The 18000-nt window shown below is 40.8% G+C and overlaps 1 protein-coding gene across 3 annotated transcripts in view; it reads right to left on the minus strand.

Moving 5' to 3' along the window:
- Nucleotides 1-3908: 3908 nt before the first annotated feature.
- The window catches only part of CDCA2 (cell division cycle associated 2), a 48719-nt gene continuing 34627 nt past the window's right edge, over nt 3909-18000 (minus strand). For all 3 annotated transcript variants that reach the window (XM_047855747.1, XM_047855746.1, XM_047855748.1), the window contains 4 exons: nt 17362-17450; nt 16315-16452; nt 6923-7094; nt 3909-5242 (listed from right to left, as the gene is read on the minus strand). In XM_047855747.1, coding sequence (XP_047711703.1) covers nt 4044-5242; nt 6923-7094; nt 16315-16452; nt 17362-17450 — 1598 coding nt within the window. In that variant the 3' untranslated portion in view covers nt 3909-4043. The remainder of the gene's footprint in view (nt 5243-6922; nt 7095-16314; nt 16453-17361; nt 17451-18000) is intronic.

Genomic DNA, 18000 nt, shown 5'->3' on the forward strand with positions numbered 1-18000 from the left:
AATTTGTATCCAAATATACACAGAACTCTTTCACTCAGTAGGAAAACATCAACAGCTACAAAAAAAAAAAGGTGGGCAAGAAATGTGAATAGATGCTTCACTAAAGAGGATATAAGGATGGAAAATAAGCCCAAAAAGGGATGTTCTACATCACTAGTCGTTAGGGAAATATGCATCAAGACCACAACGAGCTACTACCGCGCAGATATCGGAAGGCCTTAAATGGAAATGGCAGGCAACATCAGGTGCTGGTGAAAACGCAGAGCACCGAACGTGCTACAGGTGAGAATACACAGAGGTGCAGCCGCTGTGGAAAAGCCTGGCAGTTTCTCAAAATGTTAAACATATCCCAACCATACATGCCAGGAATCCCCACTCCTAGGTATTTACCCAAGAGGTATGAAAACATGTCTATAAAAAAAAAAAATCCACATGTGCATGTTTATAGCAGCTTTATTTGTAACAGTCTAAAACCAAACAACGCAAATACCCATTGACTGGTGAATGAGTAAAGAACCTCGGTACATCCATTAAACAATACTACTTAGCAATAAACAGGAACCAAGTACTTAGGACATCAAACACGGATGAACATCTAAAGCATTCTGCTAAATTTCCAAAAGGACAGATCCAAAAGGAGAGAACGCTTCTATCCATTTACAGGACAGTGTGGAAAAAGCAAAACTAGACAAAGGACAGAAATCCGATAAGGGGTTGAGGGAGGAGGACTGACCACAAAGAGGTAAGAGGAAGTCTTCTTGGGTGATGGAAGTGTACCGTTACTTAACTCTGGTAGCGGTTATATGACAGCATGAATTTGCCAACATTCAAACTGTGCATTTAAAAAAGGTAAGCTTCACTGCAGTTTACTACAGTTAATTACACCTCAATAAACCTGGCTTCAAAAAAAATTCCTTCGGGGTGCCTGGGTAGCCCAGTTGGTTAAGCGTCTGACTTCGGCTCAGGTCATGATCTCACAGTTCGTGGGTTGCAGCCCCGCGTCGGGCTCTGTGCTGACAGCTCAGAGCCTAGAGCCTGCTTCCGATTCTGTGTCTCCTTCTCTCTCTGCCCTTCTCTCTCTCTCTCTCTCTCTCAAAAATAAAATAAACATAAAAAAAAAAAGTTCTTTCAATCTGAAGCATGAATGAGGCATTCCTCACCCTCAATGCCACAGCTTACGTGCCAGTGGGGGCAGTGAGAGAAAATGGAAGCAAAGTGGCATTAAAGTGTCAGGAGAAGAGTCTAACAGAAGGTAAGGGTTGATGCCAAAATCCTTATAAAAGGACTTTATCAGGTATGAACTACAGAACGTAACTTGATGCCCATTTAGTTGTAATTTCAAGCAATTTACCTTACGGACGTTTTCACACAAGCCCACTGTGGCATTATTTTCAGTAACAATAAAGTGGAGACAACTAGCATCCTTTAGGAAGCAGACGGCTAACTAAATACTAGATATTCAGAAGATACAACTGAAGGAGAGCTAAGGATCTCCGTACTAACACCGAAGTGTACTGGGTATTTTGTTGAATACAAAAATTCAGCTGCAGAATGGCACAGTACAGCGAGCCCATCGGAAAACAACAAAACCTATACTCGTGTTTACACAGGCAAAGATCTGCAAGCCTTAAGGGCCAGTTGTTAAGGGTGTTTACACAGAAAGCTGGGAAGAGGAAGGTGTGGCTGTAGGATGCTTGCACCAGGGGAATGAACAGTATTTAATTGCGTACAGTTCTCTACTTTCTTCACTAGACACATAGTACTCGCTTGATAAGAATGAGTGAAAATAACAGTTAAAGAGAAACACCCGCAACAACAATGAAGGGCTGCCTGGGCTTTAAAGGTAATGTATCCAGATGTCATGCTGCCATCTTCTGGAACAAACAAGAATCTACAGCAGCAGGGAAAGATTCACGGACTTTTTAAGCCAAAATGTCAAGGGTTACTGCAGTAAAAGACAAGGCAAGGACAAACTACTGAAGCCCTGTTTCTGATTTAGCCATTAATTAAAGAAATAGCTAAAAACAAGCAAGCAGGAACAAATACTTAATTTGAAATGATTAACTCCTCACAAAACGTAGGCTACAAATGAGACAGTGGATAAAATCAGTCCAAATTGCTTTGGTTTCTCAGACCTCTTCTTTTTTAGGAAAACTTCCTCTTTGTTATTTACAAATATCAACAAGACAGTTACGCTGAAACATTCTGAAACCAACAAAACTTGTAAAGTATGTAGATTTTTAAATGGAGATGCTACAAAACAAGAATTTTACATTTGAAAACTCAAGCCAAAACCCGCCACAGATCATTAGCACATTTTGAGAAATAGAACAAAGCATGTGAAATTCTTCAAATTCAAATACAACAGAGATCATACCTACAGTAAAAAGGAGAAAATAACAATCAGTAGTTTTATAGCCTTCACATTCGACAAAGGAGAACAAGTTTTTAAAAACCCTTCACATCGTATGGTTCTGAAAGTTTTTTTTTTTCTTTTTAAATTACCAAGACCGAAAAGCTTCATAAGTAGTAAGTAGATTTTTTGTTTTTGTTTTCGTATTTTTTGGTTTGTTTTCACTGGTAGAGATTTGCCAACCATGCTATAATGGGGGGGGAGGGGGGAAAGCCCATAAATAATTTATGTGTAAAGATAAAAGAATTTTTTAAACAATCCACCCTTTAGCAGAAGAAATTGGGGATCACTTTGAGTGTTAATGTAAAATACATTTAGTCTTTAGCAGCAGGAGTTCCAGACCTATTGGTGCCAAGAAGGTAACAAATAGTCTGTATCTAAGGCAGGGGAAATGGGCACTCAGCGGGAGCTTTCTTCCCTGTTGTGTTATTTATAGAGCGCTCTATTTGTTAACATGTTTCTGCTATCATGGAGAGGGAGAGTTTAATGATTTAGAGGATTTCAAAGACAATTGTTTAACGATACAATGATTTATGTGCACTCCCAAATTCCAGATATATAGCAATTTAGATTTTCAAACTGCTGTCATCAAAACAGCGGAGGATACTGCTGAAATGTAACTGGAGAATCCGAGACCAGGGATGGTACTCGACATCGTGAAATGCAGAAAACTGCTGGCAAAACACCACGTTAAAAAAGAAATCGGCCACCTACCACCATGCTTCATGTTAGTAAACAAATTTTCCAAGGCCCTTTCGTAGGAAATTTCTAGACTTAAAAAAAAAAAAAAATTTTTTTTAATGGAGAAGCATGAATTAAATACCAAATTACTAATTTGGGATTTCTTGGAATAAATCCTAAATGTGACTAATTGGAATGATCTGGAGGATGATTCAACTACACTGCTCTATTCTCCCCCAAAACCAATTCTGCACCTCCAGCCCCACAGGGCATGTAAGAATCTTGTTTGAAAGACAAAATATTTTCACCTTAGTTATTTATAGACTATAAATTCAGTTTATGATGTTTGACTTGTAATATTCTGGTTACTAAATGAATTTTCCAATTGTGATTTTAACCTATTAATATAAAAATATTCATTTGAGATAGACGAAGCAAGTCATTAAAGCTTCTTAATTTTAAACCAACAAAAAAGTCTTATGATTTCCATCTTCCCTAATGGATAAAAGATTTTTAACCAGCTTTTTCTGCAACATTTTAAAAACACACCTTTTCTCATTTCCTGGCAGTTTTTAACCTTGTATCACCCTTCAATTTTCATAAAATTCCATTTATCAATCTGTTTTTTCAGGTCTTCTCATCTAGACACAATGAGTCAATTTCAAGAGACAAATTTTGTTTCCCAACAGAAACAGTCAACACGTACTAGCGAGAAACCTTCAGCAAACATGCTATTTGGGGAGAGAAGAACAGATTTAAGAGAATGTCTTCTTTTTGAATGAAGAAATCCCACTTACTTCTACTTACAGAGAGGTTCAAGTCAAATGATTTTATTTGGAACTTTTAACAGGGGAGGAGAGGCGGGGTGAAAGAAATGTTCTGAGCATGGGGTGGGGGGTTTACCTTCTCTGCGGCCCCGAACGTTCTTCAGGAAATGCCAGTTACCGCTTTAGTTCCCGACGTGCCCGACTCCTTGGACGTCCCTTAGAGAGCTCTCTCCGCTCTGGGGGAGAGAGCTTCTTCTCTTGCAGCATTTTGCCAGAATGGGACCTTTTGCGTTCACGGGTGCGGACGTCCACAAGCTCTTCCTCCTCCTCCCAGGTAAACCGGCCGCACTGGCGGCCAAGCCCTCCCTGTCTTTACCCGACACGGGGGGTGCCATGCTCGGGGTGTGTCCAGAAGACCTGGGGTCTTTACAGAGGGCCACGCTTTCAAGGCCTCTGCTGTCCACTGTGCATATTGTTCTCCTTTTCATTCTTTGGGAAGTGCAGGAAGCGGAAGGAAATGGAAGTGAGATCCAGACGAGCCCTTCCTCTTCCAGATCCTTCTGCAGCCTGGTGCTCCGTCTTACTTTTGTTTCCCTACTCGTTCTCTGAAAGGTCTGCTCTATGGAGTCAGATAAATCTTTATAGAGTTCAGAATTTTCTAAACCAATTTCTACAGGGCTGCTCACCAGGTAGGGAGGTTTGGGATTTCCGTTTTTTTCCGAATCGAAACTCTGGCCGCCAGAGTAACACATAGAGCGTCTTCTATGCTTCTTTCCTCCCCCGTTCGTACCAGTGCTTTCACTCTCTGCGCAGCTGCCTCCCGAACCCTCGCTCGGATTTGTACTTTCTTTCATATTGTCAAGGAAGACGTCTTTTTGTAAGCCAGACATTACACGTGTGGTCGGCGGTTTCCCTTCTGGAGCTGTAACAGAGTCATCCTGCTTTTCATACTTTATGTTCACATCTTCCGAAATTTTAAAGATCTGAAAAAGGTTTTCCACATTTTGGCCAGCGGCAGCCAATTCCCGGGACGGCAGGATAATACTGGATCCCGCATCATCGGATGCCGGGACCTTTGCGGTCACAGAACCACAGGAAACACGACTGCTCTCATTCTCAGAGCCAGCTTTCAGGTCATTTTCACTTTCTGACTTAATTTCCGCTCTTGGAAGAGTTTTACGTGTACTAGCTTCTACGGTATTTATATCTAAATCTTGCTCTAAAGTAGCGTTAATAAGCGGGGAGGAACGTTTGGTGTGAGAGCTGCAGAGTGCAGACAGATCGTACTTATTAAAACCTTGACTCATCTGCAAATCTGGCTTCTGAGGCTTCCTTTGAGGAAGCTTTGCTTCTTGAAGTTCACCACTGGAGTCGAAATCATCTAGGGGTGTGGAAATAAGTTTACATCTCAGGAAAAAGTAACAGTGGAAATAAATGTTGACAAATCAAACAGTGAATAAAGTACATGACCTCAGACCATGAAAATGAGAAGTGTATCTCAAATCGCTTCCTCTATTCTAATGTACTTTCCACACTACAAGGTCAATTAGCATGAGGCAGCCATGTTTCCCATTTCCCGAAAAATGAATTACTGAAAACGGGCACCGCCATGCTTCTGAAACTTTTCTAGTAATGTTTCCCTTGAAAGAGAGGGAAAAGAAAACTTGGAATTTTGGGAGCGTTGAGGATTTAGCTAGAAGGGTACTTTTAAAGACACTCAGGTCTTATGCCCTGTGTTAAAAAGTTAATAAAAACTGCACCGTACTCTCAAATAGAGCTATGTTTGTTACAGTATTCTACCTTCCACCTCAGTGCGACTAAAAGTCATCCTCCAGGAACATATGCCACGTGGAGGGTATCCTGCATTTCTGGCGCATTGGGTTACACATCACACAGGTGGAAAAACATCATCAAGGTTTTAAAGCTATGGAACACAGCCGAAATAAATTCAGGCTTTCAGTGTTCTAAACTTCAGTACTATTGGATGCCATCTCTCTTGTTATCTCAGGGAGTAAGGGTTTTAATTGGCCAGCCAAATGAATGTAAAAAATGTTTTAAACGAAACTCAAAACTGTTAGTATCTATAAAACGTCAGCTGAGCCAAAAAGCTAAAAGTATTTCAATTTGAAAAGGTATGTATCCAGGACATGGGTACTCAACATCAGGTCACAGAAGCTAGAGATTATCGTAGGGTCCACTCGGTGGCAACCGAATCATGTCAGTTGGGCTCTTTCTACAACTTTAAAAGTTGAGGTTGATGTATTTTTTCATGAAACTGACAGACGAGAGAAGAAAGGCGGGGTAGGGAGGAAGAGAGAGAAAGGGGCAGGGAAAAAGGGACAGGGAGGGAGGGCAGATTTGCTTTCAACCCTTTCAACACATGATACCACTGGTTATAGACAAAAAAAAAAAAAAAAAAAAAAAGCTTCAGGTATTTTTAAAAAGAAATGATCTAATAAGATTCTAGACAGAAAACCTGTCCTAACAGTCATTATTTAAACATCTTTGGGAAAACTCCTGTCAGGAACTGGAGATACAATGAAAATAAGACTTAGTTTTCAGTCTCAAGGAGACCGCAATTTGCAGGAGAGGGAGGCAGACAGAACATTACACGCTAGATGGTAAAGGTGTACTGTGAACAAAGAGCTTTCCTGGAAAAGCAGCCAGCACGGCTAAATCTTAAAGGATGAGCAGCATTAGGCCAGATTAAAAAGAGGTAGGGTTGCCAACCCCTGACCCAGGATGTACCACATCAAGGAGCTGGGGCTGGAGGTAGCTGTGTCCGTTTAACTTCTGTGCTTTCCTGAAGTTCCGAAGTAGGCAGAAGCCAACAGTCTTAGGGTGGCATATACCTTATTCATCCTTGAATCTATTATAAATCCTATAGGTACGCTGCAAATGGAATGCAGGCGACACATATCTGATGACTGACAAAGACAGCGATTTTTAAAATCGCTGGGAAAGTTGCTATTTTTATTTGTATGCTCTTTACACAGTGAATGGGAAAAGGGGGACAAGGTGGTGGAGAGGATAAAATCTAAACAGGAGAAGAACAAGATACCTGAACGCATCGTTCCGGCGCCTGGGGCGGAAGGCGTCATCTCCGAGACCTCAGGCAGCTCGGGAATAGGACTTAGGAGCGGCTTCTTGGAAGCGATGTCTCTTTCCCCGTATAAAGACTTTTGAATAGTTTTCTTTCCCTTTGCTTTCTTCTTTCTGCAACTTTTTAAAGCCTGTGAATAAGACGCAGTAATTGAGAAAGATGTCACGCCGTATACAATTTTGAGCCTTTAATTTGTACAGAAAAACTCGAGACCAGTTATTCCGTTGAAAATTTTAGAAATCTGAGCCAGGCATGGAGGGCTCGGTAGCTTACACAAAGCCAAATAAAATATAAAGAACTCAATTTACAAACTATATGATAACTAACGGTCTACGTTTCCATAAAACATTTGCCCAAGCAAGTTCTGCGTAAGTAAAAGATTAGATGCTATTGAGTTGACAGACTTAAGACAGGAGATAGGTGTAGCTAGGCTATTGTTAGGATGACTCAGAATTAGCCTAGAATGACTTATCTACTAGAACCTATGAGGGGCTGTTTTCTGCTCACACGCTTAGATGAAGAAACAATAGTTATGTACAGAAAGGTTACATAAAAGTGAAAGATAACACAAAGCTGGCTGAGCTGCTTCAAACATTAATAATCAAGATTAAAATGAATAGGTCAAGGGGTGCCTGGGTGGCTCAATCGGTTTAAAGTCCTACTCTTGGTTTTGGCTCAGGTCACGAACTCACACTTCATGAGTTCGAGCCCCATGTTAGACTCTGCACTGACAGTGTGGGGCCTGCTTGGGATTCTGTCTCCTCCTCTCTCTGCCCCTCCCCGACTTGCTATCTCTCTCAAAATAAATAATAAAAAAACATTAAAAAATGAATAGGTCAAAAATAAGATGGGTTTTAACAAGCATAAGTAGAAGAAGAGGGACAAAGGAATGGTAATAACTGGTGGAAAACACGTGGGTTTCTATAGAAATTAAAACTGTTCTAATAATATCCGGAATGCAGTACTGAATTCAGTTTTGACTGCCATATTAGCAAGTGAGAATTAATGTTCTCTGTTAAAAAAAAAAAAAAGCTTCACATGGAGAAGACCTCAGGGAAACTCAAACACTGTGTTGAAATAATAGATTATTATGAGCAAACAGAAATACACTCAATGCGATCATATTGGAGAGAACCAGACTTTAGGTTAACATAAGGAATGTGTTTTTAGCAATTAAAGCGTCCAGAAAATGGAATCCATTGAAACATTTATTGAGAAACCACTCTGTGCAGGTAATGACTTGCTAGGTAGAAGATACAAAAACAGGATGTGGTCTTTAGGGGGCTCACCATCGAACAGCAAGTAACTATTACTGATACATATACACGATGTCAGACTCTATATGGACTGAGATGGGTCCCTGGCCTCCAGAAGGCTTAACACTGCTCCACAAAGCAGGCAAGGCCCTTGTATGCAATGAATAGGAGCCTGAAAACAATGAAAGCTAACTGCACAGTGACTCAGGGAGTGACAACATTCGATTTTACATTTAAAGAAAGATCATTTGGGTGAAAATATAGAAACTAATGATGTGATGGATGATATTCAAGAGTACAAAAATGGCACAGAACTGCATGTTCCTTGAGAGATCTATAGATATCCTGTAAAAACAAAACAAAATAAAACATTCCATGGAAAAATAATTTTAGAACTGTACAGGATAAATGTTCCTCTTGGTGATTTGCAATATATATTTACCATTAAATTCTCTGAGAAGTCCCTCAGTGTAAATAATCTCTATACACATCAGGAAAATACCGGGTTAACTATTTTTCCACGGAAAACTTATTTCTATGGAACATCTGTCGACATTCCATGGGACAGTTGGGGATATGAAAGCTTGGTCAGTGGATGTGGAAACCAGGAGAAAATCTCGGGCTCCACAGAGGAACTGCAAAAGAGAACAGATGCCCTTCGGTGCCGGATGCCTGACGTTGCCACCTACCTGCCCTATGATCTTAGGCAAGTCACCCCACCTCTCTGTACCTCATTCTCCTCTGCAAAACGGGAGCCACAGAAAGCTGTGGTGAGCGCTGAGTTAGCATAAATGAAATGGTTAAAATAAGGCTTGATCCATACACAGAAAAGAGCTATGTGTCAGCCATTCTTGGTCTTTTAAATTCCTTCCTGGTATGAAGAGAATTGACACGGGGGAAAATATTTTTAGTATCAAATTATGCTTGGTATTACAGTGTGACAGACACAGGCCCTACACAGTCAGTGAATACGCTACAGTCAATGTCACCTGGTTATGACCTCTAGAACAGTTTCTGATTCATAGGTAGAAAAAATACCCCGTTGGCAGGATTTGGGCCATCTCTGTCTACATAAAATGTCTTCAGTCCCTGCAACGCTGCCTGACACGTAACGACTTCCCAACAAACAGGTATGAACAAATGAATGAATAAATGTAGAAGAAAAGGTATAGGTAAACTTCGTAAGATTTGCTACACGTGATGATAGCTTTCTCATGGTCACGGGCCAAGAGAGGTGCAGCGCCCAAAGACGGGACTAAAGGCTAAAGCACCTGTGCTCTGTCGGGGACACACGTCTAGCACTGCCTAGCTTACCTGCAGAGGCTGGAACCGTAACAAAATTCAATTTTACTCCAATACAAAAGCCTTGTTTATACGGTAACAGCGAAGTCACCTGTGGCTGGAATTTTAGGGAAGACATTAATGTGCAAACAGGATGGTTTATGACTTGAAGCAGATAAAGGACAACTGAAGGTATGGACCCCCAAAGTGACTTCGTTTACTTTAGAATCACCAGTATTTCTTCTCAGATAGTAAAGGAGGTCTCGACACGGAAGCAGAAACTTACTATTTGCACAGGTACTTAAGTTGCTTCCTGTGAGTAGCTTTAAAATTATTTAAAAATAATTCATGGGCTACGACCCAGCAATAGCACTACTAGGAATTTATCCAAAGAATGCAAAAATACTGATTCACAGGGGCAGACGCATCCCAACGTTTACAGCAGCGCTATCGACAATAGCCAAAGTATGGAAAGAGTCCAAATGTCCACTCACTGATGAATGGGTTAAGATGTGGTATATAGGGGCGTCTGGGTGGCTCAGTTCAGTTGAGCATCGGACTTTGGCCCAGGTTATGATCTAGCAGTTTGTGAGTTCGAGCCCTGCGTAGGGCTCTGTGCTGACAGCTTGGAGCCTGGAGCCTGCCTGAGATTCTGTCTCCTTCTCTCTCTGCCCCTCCCCCGCTCACACTCTGTCTCCTTCAAAGCTAAACATGACTTGGAAAAAAAGATGTGGTATGTACATATACATAATGGAGTACTACTTGGCAATGAAAAAAAAGGAAATCTTGCCACTTCCAACGATGTAGATGGAACTGGAGGGTATTATGCTAAGTGAAAGAAGTCAGTCAGAGAAAGACACACATGTTTCCAGTCATATGTGGAAATTGAGAAACTTAACAAAAGACCATGGGAGAAGAGAAAGAAAAAAACAGTTACAGAGAGAGAGGCAAACCATAAGAGACTCTTATACAGAGAACAAATTGAGGGATAATGGGGTAGGGGGTTGAGGAGATGGGGAAAATGGGTGATGGGCATTGAGGAAGGCATGTGTTAGAAGCACTGGGTATTGTAGGTGATGAATCACAGGAATCTACTCCCAAAGCCAAGAGCACACTGTATACACTGTATTTTAGCTAACTTGACAATAAATGACATAAAAATGAATACATAAAAATTAAAAAATAACAGCAATAATTCATGGGGCACCTGGGTGGCTCAGTCGGTTAGGCATCCAACTCTTGATTTCAGCTCAAGTCATGATCCCATGGTTTGTGAGTTCGGGCCCCGCGTTGGGCTCTGCACCAACAGCACATAGCCTGTTTTAGATATTCTCTCTCTCTCTCTCTCTCAAAAATAAACATTTAAAAAGTATATATAGGGTGCCTGAGGAGTAGCTCAGTCAATTAAATGTCTGACTCTTGGTTTCCATTCAGGTCATGATCTCACGGTTTCGTGGGTTTGGGCTCCACACTGGGCTCTGCAATGACAGTGTTGTGAAGACTGCTTGGGATTCTCTCTCCACCCCACCACCCCCCCCCCCCGCCCCTCCACCACTTGCGCTGTCTCTTTCTCTTCAAAACAAATAAACAAACTTAAAACAATTTTTTTAAATCAAAAGTATACAGAATTCACGTACACGGCAACAAATCAAATTGTACAGGAAAGCTTATGATGAGAAGCACACACTTCCTTATCACTGTTGTTTACTTATTGGTTCCATTTTTAGTTCTTACGGCTAGCTCCATCTTTCTAAATAAGAGGCTCCTGCTGTTTTTAACTTCCTATAATGGAAAGTTTCAAACACACAACAGGTAGAGAGAACAATATATTGAACCCCATGTACCCATCATCTACCTTCAACAATTACTAACAGGTATCAGGATTCATTTATAATCCCCTTCCCTCAGATCCTTTTAAAGCAAATCCCACACATTACCTCATTTCATCTGAAAATCCTATAGTATCTGTAAGAGATAAGAGCTCCCTTTTTTTTTTCCATAATAAAGTGAAGTCTTTGATTACCTAGCATTGTATTTTATTGTTGACATTTTCCTTTTACAATGCAATTTTACCACCCCCCCCCAACATTTTAAGACATAACTGACACAAAACATGTACGTTTAAGGTATACTATGTAATGACGACGTATGTATATATTGCAAAAGGATTACCTTTTTTTTTAATAACAACTACCACTTGGCAATAAAGGGCTCATACACACAACAACCTGGACAAATCTCCAGAGAATTGTGCTGAGTGAAAAAACAAAGCCAGTCCCAAGAAGTTACATAGAGTGTGATTACATTACCAAACTGACAAACTTACAGACATGGAGAACAGATTAGCAATTGCCAGTCAAGATGGGGGAAGTAGACAGAACTACAAAATGGCAAGAAGAGATCCCTGTAGCGATGGAAATCCTCTGTATCTTGACTGGGTTGATATTTTCCTATGTGACACTGCACAAGTTATATATGTGGTCATTGGGGAAAACTGGGCAGAGGGTACTTGGGAGATGTCCGTAATTCTTGTGACAACAGTATAAATATCTAAAATGATCTCAAAATAAACAGCTTAAACACAAAGAACAAAGACAACAATTTTCCCTAATATTTCATTTGCTCGGAGATCAAATTTCTCTAATTGGCCCATAAATGTCTTCTTACAACTGTTCAAATCAGGATCCCAAAAAGGTCTTCACCCATTTGCTTTGTTGATGGATCTCTTTTACTCTATGGTTCTTTCTTTCTTCCCTTGCCATTTATTTGATGAATAAGCTGAGGCATCGGTCTGGTAGACTTGGCCAAACTCTGGATTTGGTTGACTGCAATCATGGTGTCTTGAGTTTCCTCGACCTCCTATACTTCCTAAAAAATTGGTCATTAGATAGATCTAGGCTTGATTAGATTCAGCTTTGTTTTTTTGTTTTGTTTTGTTTTTTGAAAAGAGCATCTCATGGATACTTCTAGACTTCCTCATTGCACTGGAAGGCCCATATTCTCTCCCCTGTGACACTGTGATTGACCAGTGGACTCAGGTGTTCAGTCCAATGCACCCATTATGCCCCTCCATCAGCCTTCCATCTAATGATTAACAACTTTCATGAATGTGTTTTTATTTAATGGTAGAAATTCTCCTATAAATAACTTTACCTCATCAATTATTTGTTCACCTGAACTTATTTTCCAGTTTTCACAAAAAGGAGTGGGTGTCCTAGACAGCTTCCAAGGTGACTTTTGAGATTTTTTTAACTATCATGAAGCGTTTTTTTCAGATTTGAAGTCTGTGTTTCAATCCACCGCAATTTTTGTCTGATAGTCACATTGTCCCACTTTTGGTCAGTGGAGCCCCTTTGAGACAGTCTGATGTCCTTTCTCATGGCCCCAGTGGTTTAAGCTTCCTTCGTTGGACACTGGTACAGACCCAGGCTCATTTCCTACAAGTGCTGTTTAGAAATCTGAAAGCAGCCATTTCACTGATCAATTTTAGCTGAAAATGGTATTAAGGAATGCCAATCTAGGGGGACACCTGGGTGGCTCAGTCGGTTAAGTGTCTGACTTCAGCTCAGGTCATGATCTCACGGTCCGTGAGTTCAAGCCCTGCATCGGGCTCTGTGCTGACAGCTCAGAGCCTGGAACCTGCTTCAGATTCCGTGTCTCCCTCTCTCTCTGCCCTCCACCTCTCCCCCGCCCCCCACCAGCTCCCACCCTGTCTCTGTCTCTCACAAATGAATAAACATGAAGAAAAAAAAGGCAATCTAGGGGTGCCTGAGTGGCTCAGTGAGTTAAGCTTTCGACTGCTGATTTCAGCTCAGGTCATGATCTCAGGGTCATAGGATCAAGCCCTGAGTCCAGCTCTGGGCGGGGCATGGAGCCAGCTTAAAGATTCTCTCTCTCTCTGCCCCTTCCCCTGCTAAGAAGGAAGGAACTAAGGAAGGGAAAGAGAGAGAAAGGGAGGTTGAGACAGAGACAGAGACAGAGAAAGAGAGGAAGGAAGAGAAAAGAGATGAAAAGAAAGGGCAATCTAGGTGTCAGAGGTGCTCACTGCCAGGAAATCTTTTGAAAAGAAAAAAGACATGAGTCCAAACTGATACTTCCAATTCAAATTTTGCCCCACAAGGTTCTGAATTTGACTTTAACAGCCATAGTGCTTGCTATGGCCAGGCACTGTTCTAAGCATTTTACACGTATTAACTCATTAAACGCACACAAGAAGCTCACAAATGATGTACCATTCTTGCCTTTATTTTAAAACCAACAGAGAAATCAAGAATCTTTCCCGCCATTCCACTGGTGGGAAGTGGTCAAGCCAGAATTTAGAACCCAGGTTGTCTGCTCCAGAACCTGCACGGTTAACCCCTCTACTGTAATGTTAATGCCCTCATTTCCACCTTCTCTACCCACTTTCTCACCGTCTGCTAGTAGCTACATTTGGATCATCGTCTTGCATGACAATCAAGTTCTTAAAGCTTTGCCCTTAGTTGAAAACAAATAGCATTTACGTTATCACTGTGTAAACGTTTTTCATTGCTCTGCCAAGGACAACACTCGTATTCCTCTCCCGGGGCGCCTCCTGTAGAGGATTCCTAGCACTAGAAAACATACCTTTTTTTTTTTTTTTTTTTAATATAATTTATTGTCAAATTGGCTCACAATAAATAAATAAATAAATAAACTTGAAAACAAAAATAAATAAATAAAAGGCCAAATGAGGGGCACTTGGCTCAGTGGGTTAAGCATCTGACTCCGGCTCAGGTTATACATGATCTCATGGTCCGTGAGTTTGAGCCCCGTGTCAGGCTCTGTGCTGACAGCTCGGAGCCTGGGGTGGGAGAACAAGGAGGGAGAAGGCGGTGAGGTGCTAACTGGTGCAGACTGTCTCCATTACTGTTTCCCACTCTCGCCACCACTCTGTTTACTGGGCCCAGAGTGTTCTGGGATCCCTATGGGCAAGCTGGCTCCTAATGGCTCTCTGGCTCCCTCTGAGCACATTCTGGGCTGTAACTTTACCTCTTTCTTCTGTCAGTGTGCCATCATCCACTGTCTTCTAGAGATTCACTGAAGGCTGTCATCTGTTGGGTAATATCCCTCCTCCCTTCCTCTTCTCACTGCTATTCTGAGTCTAGTCTTTTGATTCTATCAATTATTTTGATTCTGTGGGGTCCCGAGAGGGGTTGAAACAAACTTTACTGCTCAACCCTCCTTGAACTTTCTGACTATTGATTTTATGTGAAGAAGTATGCGTACATTCTTTGTAACAGTGCTTTTTAAAGAGTATGAAGAAAATCAATTTCTGATGCAATAATATAAGATGTATATGCATATTTATGAACTTAGGTTTATTTTTTTCAGCAAGGGGATCTCTCAATGGAGTGTGACCTAAAAGAGGGACTGAGCCAGGAAAACTTCCAGTTTTTCCTGGCTTTCCTAAACGGCAGATGTTTGGGCCGTGTTTAAGCCAGTTTTTGTTGAATGGAACGGGATGGAAGTTTACTGACTGTTTTGCAGGGGGAGGGTGTTGGGGTAATATTGGCGAGTTACTTTAGCTTTCAAAAAGTGGATAGTGCAGGTGCTTACAGGATGGTTTAAGAAGAGAAGTCTAGTAGGCTGCTCAACATGTTTCTGGATCAGAAAGATTTGGGAGGCACCAACCATGCTGCCTAGGACATCACCCAGAAAATATACAATTTGGAAAGGCAAAGAGTAGAACTCTAGGGAATACAAACTAAGGGTGGGTGAAAGAAAATAAACCTTTAACAGAGACTGTAAAGGCCGCTCTCAATTATGTCAAACGCTGCTGAGGCGGCAGGTTGTACTGGATTTTACTTACTAAGCTACTCAGTATCTTGGGAAAATACTTAAAGGGAAGAGGCAGAAAATGATACACCAGACTTCAGGTAACACCTGGAACTATGACTCTACCTTAGGAGCACCTGTGTGGGTCTCTCCAGCAGCAGTGTTAGATGGGAGAGGGGATAATGGATTAATCCAGAGTTGAAATGGAATGAAAAGGGGCAGAGAACTGAGGCTACTGACAAGAGCTGGTGAAACAGCTCACGCAGTTTGGGGCGAACAGGAAACACAGGAGATGACGGGATGCCTGCCTGCTGGAGGGTACACAGAGGGGCCAGAAGACCGCTGGTACCGGACGAGGGACGTGAGTAAGGGAATGAGGAGGTGGGATGCGCCGGCAGCCGGGGGTCAGGGTACGGGACATAGAACATGCACTACTGGAAGTGGGAAGGGTACTAGCAAGCTGCGGGCGGGGTGTGGCAGAGGAAGGTCCGGATCACCCAAGTGAAAGGGGTCTGGTGACTGGGTTAAGGTGCTGCACTCGCTATTCCTGATGAGACAGTGAAGTCACCTGAGCCAGCACAGGCCTTGAAGTGTTGAGAAAGACACAGAGCCAGTTTCTCAATTCTTCCTTAAACATGGGGAAGAGATGGAGCCAGCCACTGGCAGAAGCAAAGCCACACAAGTGGCAGGTGGTCCACTCACCTTTGTCTAAGAAATTGGAGGAATCCTCTCAAAGGCTGAGGTTGGATCAGATTCAAAGGGAAAAAATCAACTTAACATCTGAGTGCCAACGTTTTACTGGGCTAATGTACGTAACACAACGACGAAGATACAAAAACGGTCCTCGGGTAATTATAACTGAGTACATAATTGCTTATGGTCCTTTCTATTCTGTGATGATTTTAATACTCTCGGTCCAATGTTAACTGGAAAAAAATTTCTTTCCATGCTTTCCTAACCATACAACAAAGAAACGAACCACTTCTACTCTTATTATGTCTTTAAACACACACTTACTTGGTTCTTTTTAGGACGCGCTCTTTCTGTGTGCTTGCTTTCCTGAGATTTCCTCCTATTCATTTTCTTTTCTTTACAGGGCTGAGCTTCTGTATGAAGTAAGTTGCAAACCTCCTCTTCTGCAAAAGTGATCAATTGCTATAAAAAAATTTAAAGTGGGGATAACCATAAAACCGTTACATTTTGATATGTTTTCCACATTTATTTTTCCTCCCACACTACTTCTACCGTTTTATATCCCAGTTCCTCTTAATTCACAAATTCCATTAGAAGTATTTTAACCAGCTTAAACTCGCATGGGGGAGAATAGGAATTACCAATTTCTGATCTTATTAAACACAGACCCAAAGAAGCATATGCATTCTGCCCATTAAGGAAGAAAAAAAGTTTAAGATTAGTTGATTTACCTATTTACCAAATATGTATTAAGCATCTACAATTTAGCAGCTAACTGCTGTTGAGTTATGAGGGGAAATATGCATTTAGGTTATCTAAACTTGAATTCTGGCTTTATCACCCAACAGTATCAGCGAAAAGCCCTATAATGGTAATATTATATATTTACGAATTTAAATAAAAATCCAACTTTACCTAATTATATAGTAAAATAGGAAAAGACACACATTCAACGGGAGTTATGCTCCTACTAGAAAGTGTTAAAACCCAGTGTTAAAAACCAAAATGAAATATTTTTGTAAAAAGGTACAATTATGCCATTTTCTGGCTCTGTTATTTACACGCTACTCTTCTCCACTGTGTACCTCAATAAAATTCATAAAACCACACAGATCCTAAAGAAACATTCCAAACAGATTACCTTCCACATAACACAAATTCTGATAGCATCTTGTTTTACTGTCTTTTTCTTCTAATAAAATTAAAATCAAATCAGAAAAAGAGCATTACCGTGGTGATATGCTACGTAGGTATTAACTGTTAATGACTGCACTCAAATCAAGTTTTTACCCATAGTAATTTGACCATAAAAACAAAAAATCTATAGTAAGATTTAAAAACAAATATACTGTGCCAAATACAAACACTTACACTTCTTCGGTTAGAGGCCCGTGTTATTCTACCAACTTTATGGGAGGCTGTTTTCTCATGGTTATTTGAAGAACTAAAGGTATCAACGCCTGATGAGTAAGACACAAGCAAAATTAGGGTAGCTTAACATAAAGTCGTAAGAGCTGTAATTTTCTGGATACACTGGGTACTCTTATGGATACCCACCTTTGCTTTGAGCATAACATAGTATCTAAGCATAAATAATTACCAAGAATAAATTTTGAGATTCAAAAACATGCTTTAAAATTTTAAGTTCCCTCAACACCCAGAAACCGTCACCACTTTCCACAGAGACAGCATATTACCCTAAGATAACAGATTAAATCATATTATAGGAAATAACCATATTTTCACTGATAGCATCCATTTATCCCAAGCTACATTTTGTACAATAAAATTGCAATGAAGGGCATTAAGATGATCCTGAAAATAACTATTGTAATTTACAAAATTCAAGTAATTTTTCATTTGACCACTTTTAATGGTGTAAATGAAAGGAAGTATAATGTGTGTTAAAGAGCACACAGTCTTTAGAATATGATAGACTATGCTTCCAAGCTTAGCTCTAAGTTCTCACTACAGGTCTTGGATTCTGCACCCATGAACTTGGTTTGTGTT

The sequence above is a fragment of the Prionailurus viverrinus genome, chromosome B1 (genome assembly GCF_022837055.1).
Source record: "Prionailurus viverrinus isolate Anna chromosome B1, UM_Priviv_1.0, whole genome shotgun sequence".
Lineage (NCBI taxonomy): Eukaryota > Metazoa > Chordata > Mammalia > Carnivora > Felidae > Prionailurus > Prionailurus viverrinus.